The sequence below is a fragment of the Lissotriton helveticus genome, chromosome 11 (assembly GCF_964261635.1).
Source record: "Lissotriton helveticus chromosome 11, aLisHel1.1, whole genome shotgun sequence".
Taxonomy (NCBI): domain Eukaryota; kingdom Metazoa; phylum Chordata; class Amphibia; order Caudata; family Salamandridae; genus Lissotriton; species Lissotriton helveticus.
Window position 1 is genome coordinate 1,077,898,564 of NC_136072.1, and position 23,436 is coordinate 1,077,921,999.

At 45.9% G+C, this 23,436-nt stretch overlaps 1 protein-coding gene across 4 annotated transcripts in view; it reads right to left on the reverse strand.

The window, feature by feature from the left end:
- The window catches only part of CIT (citron rho-interacting serine/threonine kinase), a 1,315,032-nt gene that overhangs the window by 54,737 nt on the left and 1,236,859 nt on the right, over positions 1–23,436 (reverse strand). For all 4 annotated transcript variants that reach the window (XM_078667654.1, XM_078667653.1, XM_078667652.1 and 1 more), the window contains 3 exons: positions 16,662–16,740; positions 16,375–16,554; positions 5,520–5,823 (listed from right to left, as the gene is read on the reverse strand). In XM_078667654.1, the coding sequence (XP_078523780.1) occupies positions 5,520–5,823; positions 16,375–16,554; positions 16,662–16,740 (563 nt within the window). The remainder of the gene's footprint in view (positions 1–5,519; positions 5,824–16,374; positions 16,555–16,661; positions 16,741–23,436) is intronic.

A 23,436-nucleotide genomic window follows, 5' to 3' on the forward strand; every position in this document is an offset into this window, starting at 1 on the left:
GAGGGGCCTGAGGTCCAGAATTGGTCTTAGTGTCCCGTCTTTTTTGGGAATTAGAAAATACAGCGAGTAAACCCCTGTTCCTTGTTCCTCTAATGGGACTAGTTGAATAGCATCCTTTTGTAGAAGTGCTAGAACTTCTTGTTGAAGCAGAGTCAGGTGATCTGTAGACATAGGACGCTGCCTGGGTGGTATGTTTGGGGGGGTTGCTGTAAGTTCTAGGCAGTAGCCATGTTGGATAATCTGTCTCACCCACCTGTCTGTTGTGATGGAGTTCCAGACAGGCAGGAACTGTGTTAATCTGCCCCCCACAGGAGTGGAATGCTGTTGGGGGAGCAGAGGGAAGTCACTGTTTAGTTGTGAAAGAGGAGCGATTGTTGTTGTTACCACGGCCTCTTCCCTTGCTAATATTGCCTCTGTATCCTCCTCTAAAATACCCTTTGTTGGAGGATGTTTGTGTTTGCGTCTTGAAAGATGCTGTGGTATCTGCTCCAGTTTGTTTGGAGCCTCCTCTATAAAAGGAGCGACGAAAAGAACCTCTAGTCAGTGTGGACTGTAGAGCTCCCATAGACTTTGCAGTGTCTGTGTTTTTTTTCATTTTCTCCAGTGTAGTGTCTACTTCTGGGCCAAATAATTGGTTTTGATCAAAAGGCTGGTTTAAAATTGTGGTTTGCACCTCTTGTTTGAACACTGAAATGCGCAACCACGCATGCCTTCTGAGTATGACACTAGTATTTACGGCTCTATCTGCTGTGTCTGCGACATCTAGTGCACATTTTATTGAAGCATTTTCAATTATTTGCCCGCTTGATTGAGCTCTGTTGCCTGATCTTTATATTGATCTGTTGTAGTAGTGTCTCTAATTGGTCGTAATGAGCTCTGTCATAACGTGAGAGAAGGGCTTGTGTGTTTGCTATGCGCCATATATTTGTAGCTTGTGCAGCTATTCTTTTACCTGACGCATCAATAACTTTGGATTCTTTGTCAGGTGGGGGCGTTTCAACAGAAGTTTGTGAATACGCCCTTTTTCTTGCATTGGACACTACTAAAGAGTCTAGTGGAGGATGTCCTTTAATATAGGTTGGGTCAGAGGGTGCAGGCCTATATTTCTTTTCTATTCTTGGATTTAGTACCCTAGTGCGTAGAGGATCTTTGAATATCTCTGGAGCATGTTTAATGACTCCTTTGATCATGGGAAGAATTTGAGTAGATCTGTGTGATGACTCAAATGTATCTAACAGAAAATCTTCCTCGGTGTCATCAGAGTGCATTGTGACATTGTGGTAGAGAGCAGCTTTGTGTAAGAGGTGATTAAAACCAATGCTGTCTTCTGGAGGAGAAGGTTCTGACGGGTATAACTGTGGATCAGGGACGTCAGGCACATTATGTGGTGGAAAAGTATAGATATCCTCATCTAAAGGATATGTATTTGGGTCTGCATGTGGATCTTTTCCACCACCTATGTCATATTCCTCATCAGTTTGTGGTGAATGTGATGATGCAGGAGAGGGGACAGGAGAGATTTGAGGTGATATGTAAGGAGGGAGAGGAAGGAGATACAGGAGATGGAGGGTGCATAGGAGAAGTTGCACAGTCCTTCCTTTTAGCAAGCACCACAGGTGGAGGTGGTGTTTCTGCTGGTCTCTTTTTATGAGGTATAGCACCAACATGTCCAGTCTAGGGGTTTATGTTGATCTTTTTTTGTTTAGGATCTGGTTTAAACAGTTCTTCTTCCTCTACAACCTTCTTCGGCGTCGACTTTTTCGGTTCCGACAGAGTTTGTTTTGAGCGTTTTGCCTTGGGAGGTGTTACAGCGTCCTGTGGCAAAGTTCTCGGTGCCGAATGTGTTGTTTTCGGCTTTGCAGGCGTGTCCGAGGACTTAGGAACCTCGGAATCAGGCCTTGTGGGTTGTGGCACTGAAGCGGGAGTCTTCGGAGTGGAAGCTGGTTTCGTCGACTTTGTGGCGTCGGACGCTGGCTTTCCGTCTCTAGTTTCCAAAGTCGACGGCTTCGGAGTCGGAGCTTCTTTCGGTGCCTGTACCTCTTTAGGCTTTGGTGTCGAAGGATCTTTCGCTTTCGGTGCCACTGATCTTTCGCTTTCGGTGCCGAAGGGTCTTTTGGCCTCGTTGCCGAAGGCTCTTTGGGCTTCGGTGCGTATGGAGGTGGTGGAATCGGCACGTGTGGTTTGCTCGGTGCCGAAGCACCTAAAGGCGTAGTTGTTTTCCTCGGAGCCGAGCTCGAAGGCTGGGATTTAGGAGGACGTACTTGGTCTCGACTGGGCCCTTTGGGCGGAGTGCTGACCTTTGCCTTTGGCTTGGGCAGTGTATGTGGTGCAGGGGCAGGGGCACTCACGGGTTGACGTGATGGAATCGAGTCGTCTGAGTCTTCTGCCCCTGATATGATCTGGAGATCAGGCGAATCCTCTTCTGGAACGAGCGGAACCTCGTCATCGAAGATATCCTCCGGTGCTGGGGCTGATCTCCTCATCTCGTGTCGACGGGCCCTCCAATCCCGGATGGTCTTTTTCGATCGGAAGGATGCACAAGCTGTGCAGGTCGACTCGAAGTGATCTGGCGATATACAGAGTTTGCAGACCTCGTGATGATCGCTATGTGGAAATTTTGCTCGACATACCGGGCATCTTTTGAACTGAGTTCTTTCCATGTGGTGTAGGCCGCACGGCGTAGATAGGCCCAGCGGCCCACGTCGATGAACCGGAATAGAGTCGGTGGCGTTGAAAGTTGTAAATTCGATGTCGATATTAGTTGTAGGACGTTTTTGTGCTTCAAAGTTGCTGAAAAAGTTTTTCTAGCCGGAGCGGAGAAACTTTCATCCGAACCCAGTGGCGGAAAAAACCAATCTGAGGATGGAGCCGATGCCCATGCGCAGTATTGTCCAAGGGAGGAGTCACCTATATCGCGACTACAAAGACTTCTCCAAGAAGACAACAACCTGCAATCATCCGAGCCCAACACCAGGTGGCGATCTAATGCATAGTGTACGATCTGCAGCTCATATGCCTCGAACAGTATGTGTCCTGCAGATCCAAGGCAACCATCCAGCAGGCCGGATCCAGGGCAGACAGAACATGGGCCAGTGTGAGCATTTTGAGTTTGTCCTTCCCTAGAAAGTCGTTGAGCGGTTGATGGTTTAAAACAGGCCAAAGGCCTGTGTCTTTCTTCAGCACAAGGAAATGGCATTCCTATTTCCAAAGCAGGTGCTCTCTTGATGGACGTTTGGCCAGTAGGGTCTGCAACTCTTGCAGCAAGGTGGATCAGTGCTCCTCTGAAAACTGCTCTAAGGTAGGAGGAAGCTGTGGTTGATCAGAAATAAATGGGAGAATGTTACCCTGCTGGATAATCTGGCAGATGTGACGGACTGCTACCCAAGGGAGAAATGTATGATCCTGCCTCCAACACGGTGGTTGTGTACTGCTATGGGTAAAGTAAAGTGGGTTGGGGGTTCATGCCACAGGGTTGGTGGACTGGGAGGAGCAGTATCAGTGGTGACATGAGCAAAATCTGCTTGATGTAAAAGTTACTTACCTTCGGTAAGGATGCATCTGGTAGAGACGATTCTAGTCGCAGATTCCTTCACGTAGAATTATCCCCAGGCGTGAGACTGGATCCGGAAAACCTTTTGCCACAGCATCCCTGCGCGCCGGGGGCAGGACTACATCATGCGACTCCGCCCAGGAGTCAACCGCGCACGTGACGTCAGCGAGGTCACATAAGACCCGCCCCCAGCGCACCTACGTCAGTTTTCTTCTGAGAACTTTTCCACACCACAACGCGGAACCACCAGATAAAAAAACTGTGGAAGCATGGGAAGTGTACGAAAAGCAGAAAATTTGGGAAGAAACGGTGACTTACACCACCATCACAGTAGTGTCACACCGCAGAACTCAAGGCAGGGAAAGAAGAAGAAGCAGAGCCCTGCGCCACCACCCTGTCAGCACACAGACAACCTCCCACCTCTGTGCCCTGGAGGCAAGGAACATGCATAAGGACATGGTACACGTAGGAAACCCACCACCCCCAACCTGAGCAAGGAAGAGGACTAGTCCCAACACAGACAGGGACACAAACATCCAAGCCATCCCAAAGTAAAGGGCAAAAACCCACAAGGGACAAGGGCAGAACATGGCCAGATGACCCTTAATCAGAGGATAGCAATGGAAAAAAGGGAGGGACGACAGGGATAGAAAGCAATCCCCCCCAAACCTGGAGTAGCCAGAGCAGCAGGGCACCTGAACCCCATCCTCCAAAGAACCAAGGAGGAATAAACCGCCCCCAGACGGAGCCACCCATTAAGAGCAAAGAAGGCACTCACAGGAGACACAGCCCCCACCGGGAGGCGAGTACCGAAGACCAACCCAATGGTCCTTGCAGAATAGGGGAGGAATGGCGGGCCGTGAAGGAATCTGCGGCTAGAATTGTCTCTACTAGATACATCGTTACCGAAGGTAAGTAACTCGTACATCTGATAGAGACTACTAGCCGCAGATTCCTTCAAGTAGAATAGATACCCTAGCAATACCTCATGGGAAGTATTTCTAATAAGAAATGTGTCCACCTTTTGTATTGTGCAATGATGCTCTGGAACTCCTTAGATTAACAGATGCAGAATATGCACATTCATCAGAAGACATGATGTTTCACTGTCCAGCCCTATGGACTGCAGGCATAACTACTATGCGTCACCTACTGATAAAAGTGACCTACAGGATCAGAGCCTCCTGGAAACGGTGAACTTCAGCCAAAGCCAATGCCCTTGAATAAGCATGGGGGTGACAATGGGCAAGAGAAAACTCCTAGCCGAAAAGGTAACAAGTGTCTGAATGGGAAATATGAAAAGTAGGAGCCTGCACGAGCTATGCTGGAAACATGCCCATTTACTAAGCTGGAAAAGAGGGACTAAACTAAGGGTGAGCAGGAATATGTTTTAGTTCTTTTGTAATGAGGCATGTGCCCAGGTTTACAAAAAGCTATACTTTATGCAGTGCATCAATGGTCTACTCTATTCCCTTACCAGACGAGCATCCTACACATCTGGAAGAGTGGAGCTTAACGAAGGAGGATCAGTGGCCTTGATTTATCTGCGTTGAAGTGGATGTTACATTTCTTTGGCTTTGTGCATTACAGACGGTGCACTTGGTTCTCAGGGCTGTGGGTGCTCTAGATAGGATTTAGATTTTTAGATGCTGGGAGCAAATATCTAGAAGATGCAGATGGCATCAAAGCAAGAAGTGGGCGGTCGATCAGACTGATTGGAATGGACAACATCCTTCCTGGGTCTATACAGCTTCCTCAAAAAGGCTGATTCCTCGCAAGGCACAAGTGAAATTCAAGCTGAGCTTTAAAACACTCACATCATCCTATAAACTTGGAACATTGCATAGAAGTAGTGAGGCATCTTGCCCAACACTTGTTAGGAGGCATTTGTTTTAAATACATTCATTTTTCCACAGTTGAGGAATATGGACTGCAGCACATCAGTGAAGGACGCTTCTCAAGTATTTACCTTATTGACCTGTGACAGTGGTGTTCTTATGGCTCCTGCTGGTATACGTCCCCTGTTGCTCTCTTCAAACATGCGGCCCGGTGATCGTTCCCTCCGGGTACTCAGCAGCCTGCCTGGCGATTTCTCTCTCTCTAGTGGCCTTCCTGGAGACTTGTCTCTGCGTAGGTCTGTCCTGCCTTCCCGATACCGGTGTGGTGTGCTTGGTTCCCTTTGAAGGCCTTGTACTTCAGTGGGCACTGGACTTGCTGCTACCCGCTTGGTGATGTGATCGTTGTATGAAGGCGGACCTCTCTTATTGGGACTACTGTATATAATAAAACAATTAACCAAAAAAACATCTAAAGATTAGACATTGCAATAAATCCCTCATAATACATTAAACATCACTATGGAACAGGATTTGAGTGTTATATTTGATGGCCCAATGTAGTTATATATGGCAAGGCTTACGTATGATACCAATGGATGTTACATGCAAGACAGGTCTGACTATGCAGACATGCCTACATTTAATACCAAAGAATGTGTGTAATAAACACTGGACCTTGCAAAGCAGACTGTTTGGTGATGCTAAATGTGTGCTCGATGCCATATTTTTTGTCAAGTAAGTCCATGTTTTGTGACCCCATTCAAATTAACAATGTAGAAAAGCAAAACTTTACACTTCTTTAGTGCACATGTAACTGCAAGGGGAATAACCTTGAGGAGATCACTCTTCGAAGTTAGAAGGGACAGGTAGCATTAGCTACCATGCTTCTGTAAAGGGGTGTTGTTTTGTATCAAAGCAAGAGTCAAGCATCATTGACCCCCCTCCTCGCTCCATAAGACATCATTGGTAATAATGTTGTATAAGACACCTGTGCAGGGATAGACACATGGACTCCCGCCTTCGGAGAAATGCTGAAGGACAGAACTGCAGACTTGATGACAGCATATTGTAAACATAGAAACTGCATGTGGCTTGACATAATAAACGAATGCAACTGTCCATGTTAGATGGCAGTCTATATTCAAACATATGATGTAGCGAACATGCTATTCGTAATGGGTGTGTCATAAAATAGGACTGTGGTTTACTGAAACATTTGCTCTTATTTACATATTACCTGCTGCGTTGTTTATAATAATTAAAATTATTCCGATACACTATTTGCAGATGAATAATGCTTAATGGATAATCATATCAGTAAAATACCACTTGTACTGGGTGTGTACGGATTTTGGAGTACAAGAGCTGGGCCCTGCTTAATCATCTGCAGAAAAGTGATTCTCTGACAGGTTTGTCTGATTTTCAACATCACCTGTGAAACAGACCATACCTCGCTAGAGAGGAGGTGAAACACACCTGCACGTTCCTCTTTTCTCTGCAAAGCACACACTTCCTTTTGGGGCTAAAGGGATCTACCAGGTGTGAACTCAATAATATTGGGGTGAACACAAAATGATTGATTCAAAACTAGGGCAGCCTTGATGCATTCCAGGGCTGACTCCACCTTGTTGCTGAAAAGACGGGACCCATCAAACAGAATATCCGTAAGGACAGATTGGCCATCACCTGAGTATAGCCCTTGGATCATACCAAGGTATGCCTTCTTAGGGCAACAGAGGACCCCATCAGCAAATCTGCAGTGTCTAGGGCCTCTAGTATCAAGGCCTCCCAACTACTTTGCCAAAGTTGTCTTTGAGATTGTAAGACAGACTGAGAACCGCTGCGCCTGCCATCTCTCAGAGTGCGTAGGTATGTTTGGGGAGAAGGCATTTGGCGTTCTTCAACCTCCATGAAAACCCCACAGCTGCGAATACTTTTTAGCCCATAGCCTCCAGCTTCTTTGATTTTCGGAGGTGAAGTGGGAAATGCTCCAGTTTCTGTTTTATGTGTGATGAGGTTTGCACTACCAGGCGATGAGTAGAAAATCCCAGACGCTGATCTGTAATGTACATCTATAAGCCTGCTGACCACCGGGCGGGTTTCTGCTTGCTCCACACTACTTTTATGGGCTCCACTAGCATGGGAGAAGTGACTTGGAGGCCATGGAAATGAGTTGAAATATAGCAGTCAAGATATTTGACTTGGGAAGTGGCGATTTCTGCATCTCAGCTACCTTTCTCAGAACTACCATGAATAAGGCACCTCTGGGGTCTGGCCCCGAAGGACCCTTGTGGTCCTTTTCGAAAGATGTGTCAAATCTGCTGGCACTTTCTAGTGCCAAGTAGTATACAGTGCCTGAGTCACCAGGAGAGAGCAAGTGTGCCACCTCGCTACTATCGTCATCATGTGGTATCACTTAGGGCTCAGATTGGATCAAAATGTGACCCAAACAGATCCTCTATTGTCTGCCACAACTCAAGCCGTCGTGCAGGCCCAGAGTGATGCCCTACTTGTACCTGATTCTTTTACAAGATGCTTTGTCTCCCTTCTGGACTTCAAGAGTCGGCTAGGAAAGGGCTTGGGTGATGGGTTGGGATCACTGCCAACAGAGCTGGAGCTTCAGACAGCAACAGAACAAGAACCACCAGCAGAGTACTGGTTGCCAGAGCACTGCTCACACCACAGAGGCATCTTGTAGTTGGCATTAAAGTGACTGGCACAAAGGGAAATCCCACTGGTAGTACCACAGACAGGGGCCTAAATTGCTCCATGGGTCCCGCAGGAGTGCCAGAGGGCAACACAGCATTTCTAAATAGCACCATCACAGCAAGTAGGAACTGTGTTGGGAATTCTGGGTAAGCTGGGAAGAGCAGATACTTCAGAGCCTGGAATGATGGCTGGAATGAATCTTACAAGAGGGTGGGGACATGACCTGGACTAGGTCCTGTTCTAGGGGACAAGTGTGATGTTAACCATCTCAGAGGAGGAAACAGTGGAAGTGCAGAATGCCAAGTGGGTACTGCCACTCAAGCGTGACCTGTGCTTAGAAGACTCTCCTTTTTCAGTTTCCTCTCTCTTTGATGAGTTTGAGGACGGAGAAGATTGCTAATTTGAACCAGACATGGAACTATCACTACTGAGCCCAGTGTTCATCACATGTGCTCAGATAAAAAAAGATTAGTCTCCTGGTTTTTTATTGATGTGGTACGCATGAGGCCACACTTGTTGCTCAACTTAGAGTTATCCTTCAGCCCCAAAAACGTAAGACAAACTACACGGAGATCTGAAATGGACATCTATCCATGACAAAAGTGACAGGGCTTAAAGCCTAATTATATTTGGGGGGAGACAACCTCAGGCAGTGAATAATTCAGAGAAAAATTTCACAGACAGCTGCTGTGGGTCTGCATTGCAGGACGCAGAAGAAAGGGAACAGATGTTAGGATGCCGGTGCTGTATGGGTTCAGTGACACCACATCTGTGCAGTATGGGACAACACCATAGAACCAGTGCCAAATACTGACTTGGAGAGTGTTTGCAATGTTTCTGGATCCAGGGGATATTAAAAAGTTGAGGAATCTGCAGGTACAAGTAATTATCAAAAATGAAGGAGAAATAGGAGGGAAATTAGGGCTTCAGAGTGATATCAAACCTTTGACCAGCATTATTCTCATTCTTCAAAGGATTACGGCGATAAGAGACCAGATCAAAATAGAGGGGTCACTTTTCCCATGGACCCAACTAGGAAAAGACTTATCCGTAGGGAAGAAGGGGCAGTAGGGGATCAGGACTTCCTATGCAGCACTTTCAAAAGGCAGCCGCAACGATGAGCCAGGATGCCTCACAAAGAGAGGGTTCCGTTGAAGATAGGGGAATAGGCAGCAACCATCCTAGATGTGCAGTGGAAATTACAATAACCAACATGACACTCAAGCCCTTCTTGAACATGGAGAGGACTAATTTGAAACTCCTGATTGCCATTAAAATAAGCCTGATTTGGCTTACAAGGTTCAGTTTCTAAAATAAAGGGTATACTGAGCAGACGATCTCGATTTTCTGGACTCAACTGCCGGATTCTTATGAGGGAGTATTTGCAGAAGGAGACTGTACTTCACAGATTATAATCAACGCGTGTTAGGATAGAGAGTTATAATGGGAGCTTTTTCTTCTCTGATGTTTCAGCCAATTAAGGACTGGGACACTACATATTGTCAACATGTCTCCCGCATTACATGGCAAGAGTAAAACCATTGTAGCAGTAGATTAGTCTCAACATTTATGGGAAAACACTGTAAAGAAAAATATACTCAAGTCCTGTAGGAGGCTGGCTTAGTTTATATGCACACTTATTTAAGTGAAGCACCGTGCACTAATCCAGACAACCCTTAAGGTGATTTTAGTGGTTTTAGACAACCATAGAAAGCTCTCTAAGTGGTAGCTGTGGCGAGCAGCCTTCAGGCTTAGTCCAGAAGGAGTGTTAAGCAGCTTGTTTTACCAGATCAAATCACATAGTGTAGGTTAAACAAAAAAGAACCACACAGTGTAGTTATAAAAATAGGTCTATTTATTACACAACACTCACTAACAGATTGTTATATCTCCTACTAGGAGATATCAACATAAATACACACAATACTTCAATTGTAAATAGGTAAGTAAGCACAATACACCGAGGTCTTCAGAGGAAGACCAAACCATATACTAGAAAGTGGAATGCAAACTGCGACCGAAGTCGGGACCTTGACCAGGAGACTCAGAAGAGTTGTGGACACAAGGAACCACCTAAGATAGTACCCAGCAATCCCATGGAGGCTGTGAGCAGAGTGGAAACACAGCCGCGTACTCAATAGAAGTCAACTGGTGAGTTGCGGTTGCAGTTTTGAAGAAGGACCCCTCCCAGTGGACCCTGAAGAAACCCTGTGGAATACAGAAGGTTGGAAAGTCACCCCATCCGTGGATACCCTAGGTACCAGGATACCTACACCAGGAAAGCCTGGTACACATGTGCTAAGTGATATCGGAAACCGCCGTAAACCACAGCGGAGGACTTCAGTAAAGATGCAGCTGGCGAAGACTGTGCAAGTATCCGGTGGAATCCAAGGGTGGATTCTTGAAGAGAAGAATCTGCAAGCAGGGGGGATAGAGTCAATGCCACTTCGGAGGTGACCAAGAGGCACGGAAGAGCAATGCCCACTGATGACGGAAGATGCAGGCGTGGTGACGGGAGCTTGTCGCTGCAGCTGTGAGGACCCGGCGACTCTGAGGAAGACCAGGAGCTGTTCACAAGCTTTCCCACGTCAGAAGTCAGGAACGAAGGGGTCGGTGGCTGGTGGGAGCACCAACAAGCCGACGCGGTGCACAAGAGTTCAGTTCCAGCAGTTCTGATGAGGTAAACTGGCCTCAAAATTGCAGAGAGGGCAGGTCAGGCCTCGAGGGAGTTGCAGAACCACCACCCATGTTGCTGAGCTTTTCAAAGACCGTGGGAAGTCAGGAGCGGCAGACCGATCCGCTTTGTTTAGGTTCTTGCAGTTGAGTGACTCCTTCACTCCAAGGGAGATTACTTCGGGTGTCATTGATGCCCACAGGTCTGGAAGAAGCACAGACAACGAAGAAGACTTGCAGAACAGCGAGACCAGGAGCAGCAGGAGACTTCCTTGATGCAGCCTTGGTTCCAGGCAAAGCCCAGCAAAGTCCAAGTGTCCAGACGGTAAAAGAGTGACGTGGTTTCAGGCTAGAGGCTTGTCCTACAGTGAATCTGAGGACCCAGCCAAAGGTAAGCCCTTTTATACCCTAAGAAAGGGGTTAGGACGACTCAGGGGTTCCTCCCAGAGCAGGGGATGGACAGATAAGAGGATATTTCAATGTCCTTTGTCCAGTTTTGCACCAGAGTGGGAGCCAAGGGCTCCCAGAACTGGTTCCAACTGGAGTACCCAAGGAGGTCTGATAGCGCTGGCAAGCGCCCCCACCCCAGCCCAATACACTAAGTCCTGTCTGGGAGGTGGCCACACCTCTCTGTGACAGGAAACCCATTGTTCTACCTTCCCCTGCTCGAGCTCAGCTCAGCACCAGGAGGGCAGAATCGTGTCTGTGGTCAGCAGCAGGGCTAGCTTGCTAGCAGACCCTGAAAGGAACTTACATGGAGTACTGGGGTCTTCCCGGCGGAGCCCCCCCAGTGCATGGAATCATACCTCCAACACCGGTAACGGTGTTGGGGTAGGATGCCAACATGTTTGATATGAAACATGCCCAGGTTCGGCAAAGCCACTATACAGTTAGCCGTCTCAGGATGACACATGGCCACTATATATATAAAAATGGCTGACTGCACTTACAAAGCCTGGAGAATCGACTCAGGGGTTTGTAGGGGATGTCCTGCTCATGCAGGGGCACCCTCGCAATTATAACCCAGCAACCTGCCTTCAGGACTGAAAGGCCTGCCTTAGAAGTGACATAGATTTTAAGTGTAGTGACCTCAGATATAACAAAACCTATGTCTGTCATAAGTAGTGTTAGCACCAGCTTACACCGGCTGCAATGACAGGCCTGTTGTCACAGTTTGAGTTGTCTCTCATGGGTGGCATAATGCATGCTGCAGCCCATGGGAGACCCCTGGTGTACCTATGCCTTGGGTACCTGAATACCATATACTAGGGACTTACAAGGGAAAACCAGCAGTCAATTGTGGAAGTAGCAAAAGGACTTATGTCAAATTTAGGGAAGACTCTTATCCACTGTTCAAGGCACGGGGAGCTGCTCCCCAATTAGAAAGGGCGCGTATTATGCAATGTTGCGCTGTTCTGACCCCACCAGGTATTCTCCGATGTCAATTAAGGGGTGCTGTCTGTTCAAAGTGCAGGCCGCAAATTGATGGAAGTGCTACGCAAACAAATGATGGACAGAGTGCTGAATAAGTCATACATTCACCCCCAAACAAGAGATCTAGGTTAAATCCATTGCCTTTTTGCTCACCACGCCACCCCAGTTTAGACCCAGCCAGATGCAAACTAGTCTTGATCCTATTCCTTACAGGAACAGTCCAGCCCGAATTGTCAAGCCAGGTCGTCCCTGGACCGGAAACAGGCATCTTCAGACCGGTCTCAGGGCATTACCCCATATCAGCCAGGCTATCTTGAATCTAGTGGCACAGTGAGGAACGGACCCACATCTGGGCACACCCATCCTGGAATCTCAGCTCTGGAGGAAAGTCAGGCTGTCACAACCACAATTCAATGTGAGGGTTGTGAGCTGGGGACCATCACTACCACTATGCCCATTTAACTACTACACCCTCAAACTTGTGCTCAACAAACAGTGACAATCTTAGCTTTAGGGAAAGTTATGGTTAGGCAATAGTGGCTAGGGAATGAAGAACAGGCCTAGTGGCCTCAGACACAGAAGTCTGCTTACACTGATCACAGTGTAAGGGCACTAAGACTTAAGCCGCCTGCATGAGCTTTATCGGACTGAAAATCTTTAATATGTTAGTACTTGCTGAATGTAAAGGCTTTTGAAGGACATAATCTCACCGTTTATTTGAAACAAGACGAGGACCTACTGGGAAAAACACCCAGTGAGTCAAGCACGTCCTAAAAAGAATTCTCTTTGACACAATGAGTCAGTGAAGCAAGGTCAGACCAGCTGTTGTAGAGGCACCTCGTGGCAGGGAAAGCACTATCTTGGGTGCCCCAGAGTGGATCAGAGCTAACAGTTTGATGAGGTTTGTATGAGCACCCCAAAAAAATTGTACTTTGTACTATTAGTGTAAAGATTTTGCGTAGAATCCGCATTAGAGAGAAGCAGAATGCAGAGAGTTTGTTGACACAGGAATAGGGTGAGAGATCAAAGTCCATTTGTAACACCAGGTTCTCAAATGAAATTACCGTCACTGGGGCTAAATTCTCCTCTGAGGGCCAGAGGTTTGTTGGAGGAGCATGCCTAAGTTTTCCTACATGGCAAAAGATGACTTACGTCGTTTCACTATTGAATTTAAGTGAGTTGGTGCCCAACCAACTCGAGATGTCATGCACACAACTATGAAAAGAGACTGTTGGTGAATGAGTGGTATGATCAAATGTAAGAGTAAGTTGAGTGTCACTGGCATTATGAAAGAATTTATAAACAATGTGATCTGATCAGGAGAACCAGTGGACTGAGATAAACATTAAACTGAGTTGGGCTGATGGGAGGACGCCTAGGGCACCCCCTGGTCAGCAGGTGAAGCAATATGTGGGCAGGTATATTGGTATATTGCCCACATGTATACTGAGGATGTTATATTTGACCATATCAAAGGCAGTAGACACTGGTCTAGTAGCACTAAGGCTACCTGATGACCCCTGTCTACTGCTATGCAAAGACCATCCAGTACTGCAGTCAAAGCAGCAGCAGTCGCATATAATGGGCGAAACCCACATTGTGCCTGGTCTAGTAGGAAATGAATGATTATCCTTTGAGTTTTGATAGCTTTGTATTAACACACTTTTCTAGCATTTTACCTGAATACAGGAGTGAAATAGGTCTTAAGATGCTAATTACTATGGGGGTAGCAGTGGCTTTAAGAGTGGAAGAACTAAAGACTGTTTCCACGCTCCAGGAACCGTAGCTGATTGGAAGGAATGATTACAGAAAGCCAGGAGTGGGGTGACCAATCGTTCAGCTAGCATCTTTCAGACTATAGGATGGTGGGGATCAGGCGGGGATCCTGACGAGATGGAATTAGTGATGTTAAATAAAGTCAGCAGCCTCCAACTATCCCAAATCATCCAAGTTGTTGGGCAAGTTATTTGCTTGCGGATCAGTGACCTTGGCTGGTTGGGTCAACTAAAGAGGAACCTCAGCATTGCCTCATAAGTTCGAGAGACGCTCCCTTGTGTAGCGTAATCGATCGAAAAGTCACTGAATGCAGTCAATGAATTGATGGAAAAAAGACTAGTACGCTAACCAATATTGTGCAGTAGTTTGTGCAAATAAGAGGAGAAAAAAAATGGCTCACAGTTACCAAATTGCCAATCCGCACCAGACCGTGACCGTAGTCCCGCTGTCTCAAATTCAGTGGGAATGAATGGCGACCGCAAATGAGGTAAAACTACAATTTGACTAAATCATGAAATTTGTTGTAAAAGACAAACAAACAATATTTTTGCATAAAAGCCGCGAACTAATCAAAATTAGTAAAACCTCTGGAACAGACTAAAACAGAGCAGTGGGCATAGAATAAAGTGCAAGTGCAATGAACTATTCCAAGCACCTTGGGATACACCACATTCATTATTCAGCAAACATCTTTAATGCTTATTAAAATTCTAAGCCACTGGTGAAGTTGGATCAGTAATAAATACTTAGAAAAAGTAAGTTTTGAGAAGTTAGACTTTGTCTGCCTGAATCTCCAGTAGGCTAATTTGCATTAGCCTGACAGCAGTGGGTCCTAATCAGTGATTTTCCTTAGCGAGGTGTGAAAACTGCTCCTAGAGCAAAAATAATGGCTTAGGCCTTTTGTTAGGAATACCTGGGTGTGATGTATGTGACTCTTCTCAGCTGAAGAAGGGCAGCTGGGGATGTTAAGGAACTTTATTAACTTGAAAGGTCTGCCCACTCAAATATAAGTGTAAACAGAGACCTGGGGGTGTAACACTTTGGTCCCAGCGCCATCTGTAGCCAACTTGGCACAAGCCAAGTGAGGCGGGGAGCTATTCCTAGAACAGTGTGGTGTAGTTGAGGAGGGGAACTGTTAATTTACCTCGACGTAATCATGCCTGGTACACTAGAAACCTCCAGGGGCAGAAGGCTGCTGCCATGTTGAATTTGCATCAGAATAGTGCACTGTGAGATAGTAAGGGAAACAAGTTGGGCTGCAAAAGTAGAAAGTGTTGCCACTGGGAACTTTTTTTTCATTAGTTAGGGAGTGTCCATGAGTCACTCCACCCACTGACCAGTGAAACCTACAAAAGTGGCACCTCACCTACAGCTCATCAAAATGCATCTGGACCTATGGAAGAACAGTAGAAAAAATTATCTATTGTCTGTGCCCCTTGTGGAGACCTGAGTGGCTAAACGTTCTCCAACTTATACCCAGGACTGAGGAGTGAACTCCAGTGGGACTCTGAAAATATTTGGACTTCCAAGACCTCTGAAGTGTAAGAGGGACCTTGTAACAAAGATGCCCAATTTCGAGTACTTCATTGGATACAGCTTCAGCTTGCCCTGCTGGAGTATTTTGAGCTCCATAAAAAAGACTAAGTCGAAGGCAGAAATCTTCACTGGGCGAAGGCACAAAAAGTATCCGACCTACAAGAGGACTTTGGCAGGTACGAAACATGAATTTTCCTGCCAAAATCACCAAATTCCGACCTCGCCCACCAGTTATCCGACTTTGAGAGGACTTTGCAGGGTACAGCTTGCGCTCTGGCTCTACCGGAGGAATTTTACATCAAAAGAAAATCTTTGACAAGGATGACCTGCTTGGAGTATCCGACGAACACTCTATGTGGTCACCTGCAACCGTGCCTGGGTCCCAGTCAATCACAAACATCGACTTCTTATTTCTACTTTACTTTTCTTGATGCTTTTTGCCCTAAATTATTTAAAGTTCATATCTCCGGGCCACCTCATTGGATTTCAGAATTTCTTTTGGTGTTTTTCCCATTAAAAAGCTTTCTCCTTTTTTTTTTAGGAATTGGTTCGAGATTATTGTGTTGCGTTTTGACTTTTTAATTCTTTTTTCCACAGCTAAATACTTTGCACACTTTTCCGTAAGTTAAGACTGTCTTCTCTGTGCCACAGCTGCCAGGGGCAAAGCCCAAGTTTATTTATTTAACTTGTGTATTGTACCCGACAAGACCTTGGCCTCGTTACTTGGGAAGGACTCACATCCTCCTCAACTATTAAACCATTTTCTAACAAACCTCTTTTACAAAACATCTTTAAACTACCACTAATGCACTGTTTGATCACAGCCCAATTATATTGTAAACTACAGCTAATTCATACCTGCGTGTCATGGATGGAACTCTGTGATGCTCGCCAGTAGATTCCTTGACCAGGTTTCCTTTGCAGCAAATGACTCTAAGCTTGTCCTGGTACACTGATGCCAAATAAATAGCTCCAGATGAGATTGCAGGACCCAGATATCGAGGGTTAGGAATGTCTAAATGGGCCCGGGCAGGTGCACTGAATGACAAACAAAAAAAAAGAACATACCAGGTTATGTCCATACCAGCTCCTATACTAGCTGAACCGATGACTGCAAGTGCTGTGAAAAGCACAGAGGCCCTTACCCAAGAGCTGTACGTCCTTGAATCTCTATCACCTCCAGGGAATTGAAGTGGGTCACGAAGAGATAAGGCTCTCTATATGCTGCAAGCCAAAAAAATACAAATAAAGCCTGCATAAAACCATAGCATATTATTTGACAAACACAGTTCAGTGACAATACGCATTCATTTACAATTGACTGCTTAAAGACTGCAATTCTCTCTTGAACAATAGGCCCACAAAGGTTAGCAGATACCAAGGATCTAAAAAGGTTAACTTGTAAAACTTTCTCTCATGAAAATTGTAATATCTCTTGTTAAATCACAACAATGAAAAATGAGAGAGGTCTAAGTTAAAAGATTGTAAAATAAATTTCAGAATTTTGGTGAGTTCAAATTAAAATATTCCTTAAAATGTATATTTATTAAAATTGGTAATTCAGTGTATCATCCAAGTTACAAAATAGCCGTACAATCTTCTTAATGTATCTGCAAAACATATAATTCTATTATAAATCCTATTAAAACTAAAATACATGTGACTAATTCTGTACTTCCACTACACACTCTAACTATCGCACCATAATTTAAATGTCATGTAATTATCATAAGATAAAAGACCAAGTCAAATCGCCTAAAATTATCAATTGATATGATAATATTATGAATAACAAATTAAAATATCAGTCTCAAAGTCACAGCATTCATCCAAGCATACATACATGCAGGAGAGGGATGTGGGCACATCATAATGTGCAGCAATAAGCCACCAAGGTTGATGAACTACCAAAAAGAACCCATGTATGATTTTGAAACAGATTTCAATCACTTAACATACTACAAATTATTTTAGGCAGATAAGCAAACAAAAATGCAGTAAATCGTTATGCACCCCTCAGCAGTCATCTATACCAATTCACCATTACCATTATAATTTATGAATAACTTGTTTTTACATGGCGCTTCATACTACAGTTCAATTTCTAAGTTTTGCAACAAAAGAAAAAGACTCTAGAAACGCTCTTTCTGGTTTATTGTCTATCTAACCACAGATGCCTCACCTTCTGAATCAAGCCATGTGCTAGACTGGATCAGAAGCTTTTCTAATAATTCCTCTCACATGCCGAGGCAGCACTACCTGACTCCGTGGTGGTTTTGCCCTAACTCCAAAAGTTACAGGATGGAGACATATTTAGTCATTACCCCTGCATGCTGACATCAGTTAACCCTAAAGCATTACGTGCCTCTAGATGTGGAGCGTCAGTACAGATCAACAACTGTGACAGTGTGCATAATCCATCGTGGACCCTTATTAAGCCTAGAAGTCTACTCAACAGAATGAGGGGAGAGGAGGGTTGGAGGGGTGAGCAGAATCTAACTTTAGAGTAGAACACCAAAAAAGAGTGTTGCTAAAGGTAATTACCTGATGGATGTGAATAATTGCAGATTCCTCACTTTTAAAGGTGGAAGATTTGATGAGTGGTATTCACAGCATGAAATCTTGTAGAATCAAGTGGGCAAAATGTCCCTATACTAGAACCTGCAAATCTAGACAGTAATGTCTGGCAGATTTCCAGCAGTATAACCCGAGCCTTAGCTTCTGGTAGAATGTGCTTGAAGACCCTCAGAAGGGCCCTTCTTGGCCAAGGCACAGCAAATTCCTATGCAGAGGACAAACTATTAGGATGAAGTCTGTTTCTAGACTGCCCTCCTTTCTTCATACCAGAGAGCACCACAAAAAGAGGCTTGCCAAATTCACTCTGTGCTCCCCGGTTCAATCAATGTAAAAGTCAAGGGCTCGCTTTTGATCCAAACAAATAAAGATCGCTATTTTAGAGGGATTTGCAGTGGAGAAAATAAAACGAGGAGCATGATAGAATGCCACACATGGAAGAATTACACTATGTTTGGCAGAAAAGATGTCTTGATCCGAAGCAACAGCTTATCGCGAAAGAAGGAGGCATACGGGCAGGTTGTTATGACAGAGCCTGTAGCTCTCTGACATGGAGTGTAGAAGTAATCGCAATGAGGAAAACACCTTTAACGGTCCCAAATCTCAGTGAGCAGCTGTGCACAGAACAGAATAGTGAACACATCAAAGTTAGACTCAAGCTAATGTCCCACTATGGCATAATAAAAGGCACAGGGGTAACACAGATGTAAGCCCTTTCAAAAACACATCACAACTGGAAACTTAAACAGGGAGGGCTGATCTGAAAAACGTAGAAAAGTAGGGAAGCCGATAAATATTTATTGGCATCTATGGCAAGAGTTTACCGGGCGAAAGACTAGACAAAAAAAGGATTTTAGGCAGCTTAGCTTGAAAGTGGTAGACCCAAAGGCCCTCACAGGCGTTGTCACATGGCTCTGCATCAACGTCATTTCACTCCAGAAGTGACGAGTAGGGAAACATAAGCACCACACAGGCACAGGGACATCAGTTTCTTTCAAAGACTTGTCAGTGACTCCAGAAGCAAAGTCCATTGGCAAATAGACTTGACCAGTGGGCAGCTCTCTAGTTTGGGCTTTAAGATGGAAAAATAGTCCATTCCACAGACCAGAGAAAAGGGAGGGTTGGTAAGGAATCTGTGGATATATTGGTTATCTACCAGGAAGGCCATTACCTAAGGTAAGTATCTTGTTCTTCTGATGGATACTTCTAACCACAGATTTCACAATTGTGAACAGATATCAAAGCAGTACCTTACTAGGTGGTGGGTCTGTGGAATGTCTCAGAGAAAAATGTCCCGCAGGACCAAATGGGCACAATGCCAATCCCAACAGACCTGGCTGTCACGGCAAGAGTGCTTTGCAAACGTTGCACTGATGCAAATGTAGTACCCCATTATATATCCAGGACACGCACTTCATGTGCAAGGACAGTAGTAGCAGCCCTGGCTCAAGTGGAATGCTCCATTACTCCTTCAGGTGGCTGCTTCTTAGATAGCTTGTAGAAGACTTTATGTAGATGACTACCTACTTAGAGAGAGTTCTTTTCTGCACTGCCTTGCCCTTCTTTGCTCCTGAAAAACCCACAAAAAACTGATCATCAAATCAATGGGCTTTGGTATGATCAAAGCAGCAACCGAGTTCTCTTTTGTGGTCCAAAGAATGGAGTCTTTCCTGCTCTTTTGAGGGATGAGGCGGGCAAAGAAAGTCAGGTGATAGCTTGCCTGTCATGGAAAAGTGTTTCTACAGTCGGGAGAAATGCAGCTCAAGCTCTTAACACCAGCTTGTCTGGAAAGAACATTGTGGCAGTTTACTCATGCAACGAGCTGACATTATCATGACAAGTAAAACTGTTTTCAGGGTTAATGGACATAATGGGCAACTGTGCATTGGTTCAAATGGGGTGCACATTAGAAAAGTGAGGACCAATTTCAGGACCCACTGTGGCATCTACAAGGGCTTTTGTGGGAAATCTTTCAGAAAGTTAAAGAAGGAAAGATGATCTGGTAACCTTAAAAAAGTAGACAAAGAGTGTTTAACAGTGACCACTGCAAATCCTTGCTGGTCCAATGATAAAACAAACAACACTTCAGACAGCTTAGTTTGTAGCGGGTCAGTCTGACATGTGCTGCATCAAGCTACAAACCTGTGACAGCACTCAGTGTACACCATTTGGCATATGGCCGTTTGGCAGCCAGAATAACATTAACGACCTCCGAAGGAAGATCAAGAGAGACTAGCTGCCACTGCTCAATTTATACGCTTAGAGGAGCAAAGTGTGGAAGCCTGGTCACTGGACCCTGCCCTATTGCTGCAACAGATGATCCTCTTGAAGCAGCAGCTTGATCGGAGGACAGATGCGTTTGCTTGGATTTAAGATCTCATTGCAGAGCCCGTATTTGCCATGTCACCAGCAGGCAATCCCTGAAGCCTCAGACTCATCCGCACTGAAAGCCAGGACAGAGGCAAAGACAGTACGATCATAATTCGAATATCCTGGACTCTCAACTCCAGGGGAAAGTTATGAAACTGTACCACGTCCAGAATGGCTCAGATGAAAGGGAGCACATTGATAGTGAATCACAATGATGTTAGGAGGTCCATTAGGGCAAAGAATGCCAAAAGGGTGATAGCCTGCCAGATATGAAATTGGATGACCATCTTCGGTAGAAAGGAAGCTCGGATCCTCAACACCAATTCATCTGGGAAGAAAGTCATATAAAGCGGATTGTCAGAAATACCCTGCAGCTTGCTCACGCACTTTGAAAAATAGTATTATGATGAGAAAGACCAGTTTCAATGTCAGGAGTCTTAACCTCTTCGGTGCTCAGGACGGCCTCTGGCCGTCAGACGTCAAGGTGGGTGTGTGCTGAGGACGGCCCCCGGCTGTCCGAATCCCGTCCACTTATTAATTCTCCCACACAGCGCCAAAGGGGTTACTGGATAACTGTGCTGTGGCTCAAAAGGGGTGCACATCAACAAAGTGAGAACTAAGTTCAATTCTCACTGAGGTGCCACAAAAGATATTCAAGGAAACCAAGGTTGACTTAAGCAAAAAAAGCTTGATCCAGCAACTGCAAAAATCCAACAAATTCACAGTGCCCAAACAAAGGCCTTGCTGGGCCAGGGACAAAAAAAACCCACAAAACAAACCATTAAAACTTCAGACAACTAGGCTTGTAGTGTGTCAGTTTGTTGGGTGCCACACCAACCCACAAATGTATCCCAATGACTGGTATCCACTGATTTTGTGGTGGGATCCTCGTCACTAGGAAGACATCAATGACCTAAGGAGGAAGGTCGAAAGAAGTCAACTGCGGCTACTCAGTCTCCAAACATGGAGTTGCAAATTGCACAGGACCGGGTGCAGTACCATGCCCTGCTACTGTGGCAGAAGATCCTTCAAAAGTGTCAGCTTGATCGGAGGACAATAATCATGTCCTGGAGTTTCAGGTCCAACGCTCTCCTGACTGAATTCAGTGCCACTAGAAAGACTTAAGCCAAGTTGTTACTGATTTTCTACAGAACTTTGCGTAGGAGAGGAAGCAGTGGGAAAACATACAGGAGTCCCATGAGCCACTGTAGATGAACGGCTTCTCCAAGACAGAGCAGCCTTGGAAACTCCAACGCACAAAAGTGCTGACATTACGGGTTCTCTGCAGTGATGATAAGATCGAGCTGACTGAAAATGCTCCGTGCTACCTCCGGGTGCAACTGCCATTCGTGAACCGCCAAGCATCTGCAGCTGAGTTCATACGTCCTGACTGTACGAGATGCAGACAGGTGGTTTACCAACAAGGACATTTCTTGGTGGTTCAGTCGCTTTCAGAGGCCTACAACCTGCTGACACAGGTCCCGAAGACCAAACTGCGCCCTGTCTGTTGCAGTACTGCATGGAGGTAGTGTTGTTAATGAGAACATGCACCAAATTTCCTCTAATATTAGACTGGGAGGCCTACAGTGCCAAGCGAATCGCTCTACACTCTAACAACTTGATGTGGAGTCGAGTCTCCACCTAAGGTCTCTGATCTGCACCTCTCCTAGATGACCTTCCGAACCCAGAAGGGATACATTCTCACCACTGTCCGATCCGGGTTGGGTAAAGAGAGGGGTCTGCAAGTGACCCAAATATGGTCCAGTAGCCAGCACTGCAGATCTTTTGCTGTCTCCTCTGAAATCTGGATACAACCTTCCCTGATGCTCTGCCCACTGGGACTTGAGATCCCACGGCAGCGGCCGCTTGTGCCAACTGGTATAACAGCAGGATGAATGAGCCAAACATTCCCAAAAGCCTCAGAGTAATTTGCACTGAGATCCAGGACAGAAACTGAAACATCAGGATCATAGCCTGAATGTTCTGGACTCGCCACTATAGGGGAAAGGCATGAAACCCATTCCATATTTATATATGATCTGAGGAACAGGCGTGTCTGCAAAGGTGTCAGATGTGACTGACACATTAATAGGGAAAGGCGTTGGGGTAGGTTCCGAAAGTTTGTCCCACCGAGAACAGGACATCTACAGTGAGGGGTCAACGCCCGGGGAAACCGTTGGAGCAGACGCTTCCACTGACTGGGGTTTCAGCCATGGCGGGACCCCGTGTTTACCCTTTGAACAGTAGGGTGTGAACACTATTCACCTTAAACCCTTTAGTGTAGATAGTTTGGTTCCACCCTGCTGGACAACCTCGCCAACCTCAGACTCAAGCAACTAGTGGGCACCCCCACCCACTACGCCGGCCACACGCTAGACCCCATCTTCTCCTCCAGCAAGCACATCTCCTTCAGCAACTCCACCGGACTACACTAGACAGATCACAGCTGCGTCCACTTCAACTTCAGGAGACCCACGACCCACCACCACCCGCAACAGGTTCCCCGCAGAAGCTGGACCAAGATCACCACCGACCAACTCACCACCTCCCTCAGCCAGCACCCTCCCACCAACACGAGGGACCCCAACGAAGCAGCCCGCAACCTCACACAGTGGCTCACCAACTGCGCCGATGAAATCACACCACTGAAGAACCCTCCCAGCAGACGCGGGAGCAAGAAAGCCTCGTGGTTCACCAATGACCTCAAAAATTCCAAGAAGACCTGCCGCACCCTCGAGAAAGCCTGACGCCACGACCAGACAACAGAAAACATGACAGCCCTCAAGAACACCATCCGCAAACACCACCAGCTGATCCGAACCACCAAAAGGACAACATTCAAAGAACGACTGGATAACAACACCCACAACAGCAAGGAACTCTTCTGCATCGTTAAAGAGATCTCCAATCCCAGCGCCTGCAACGACGACATCACTCCCTCGCAAGACCTCTGCGACTCACTCGCCGCGTTCTTTC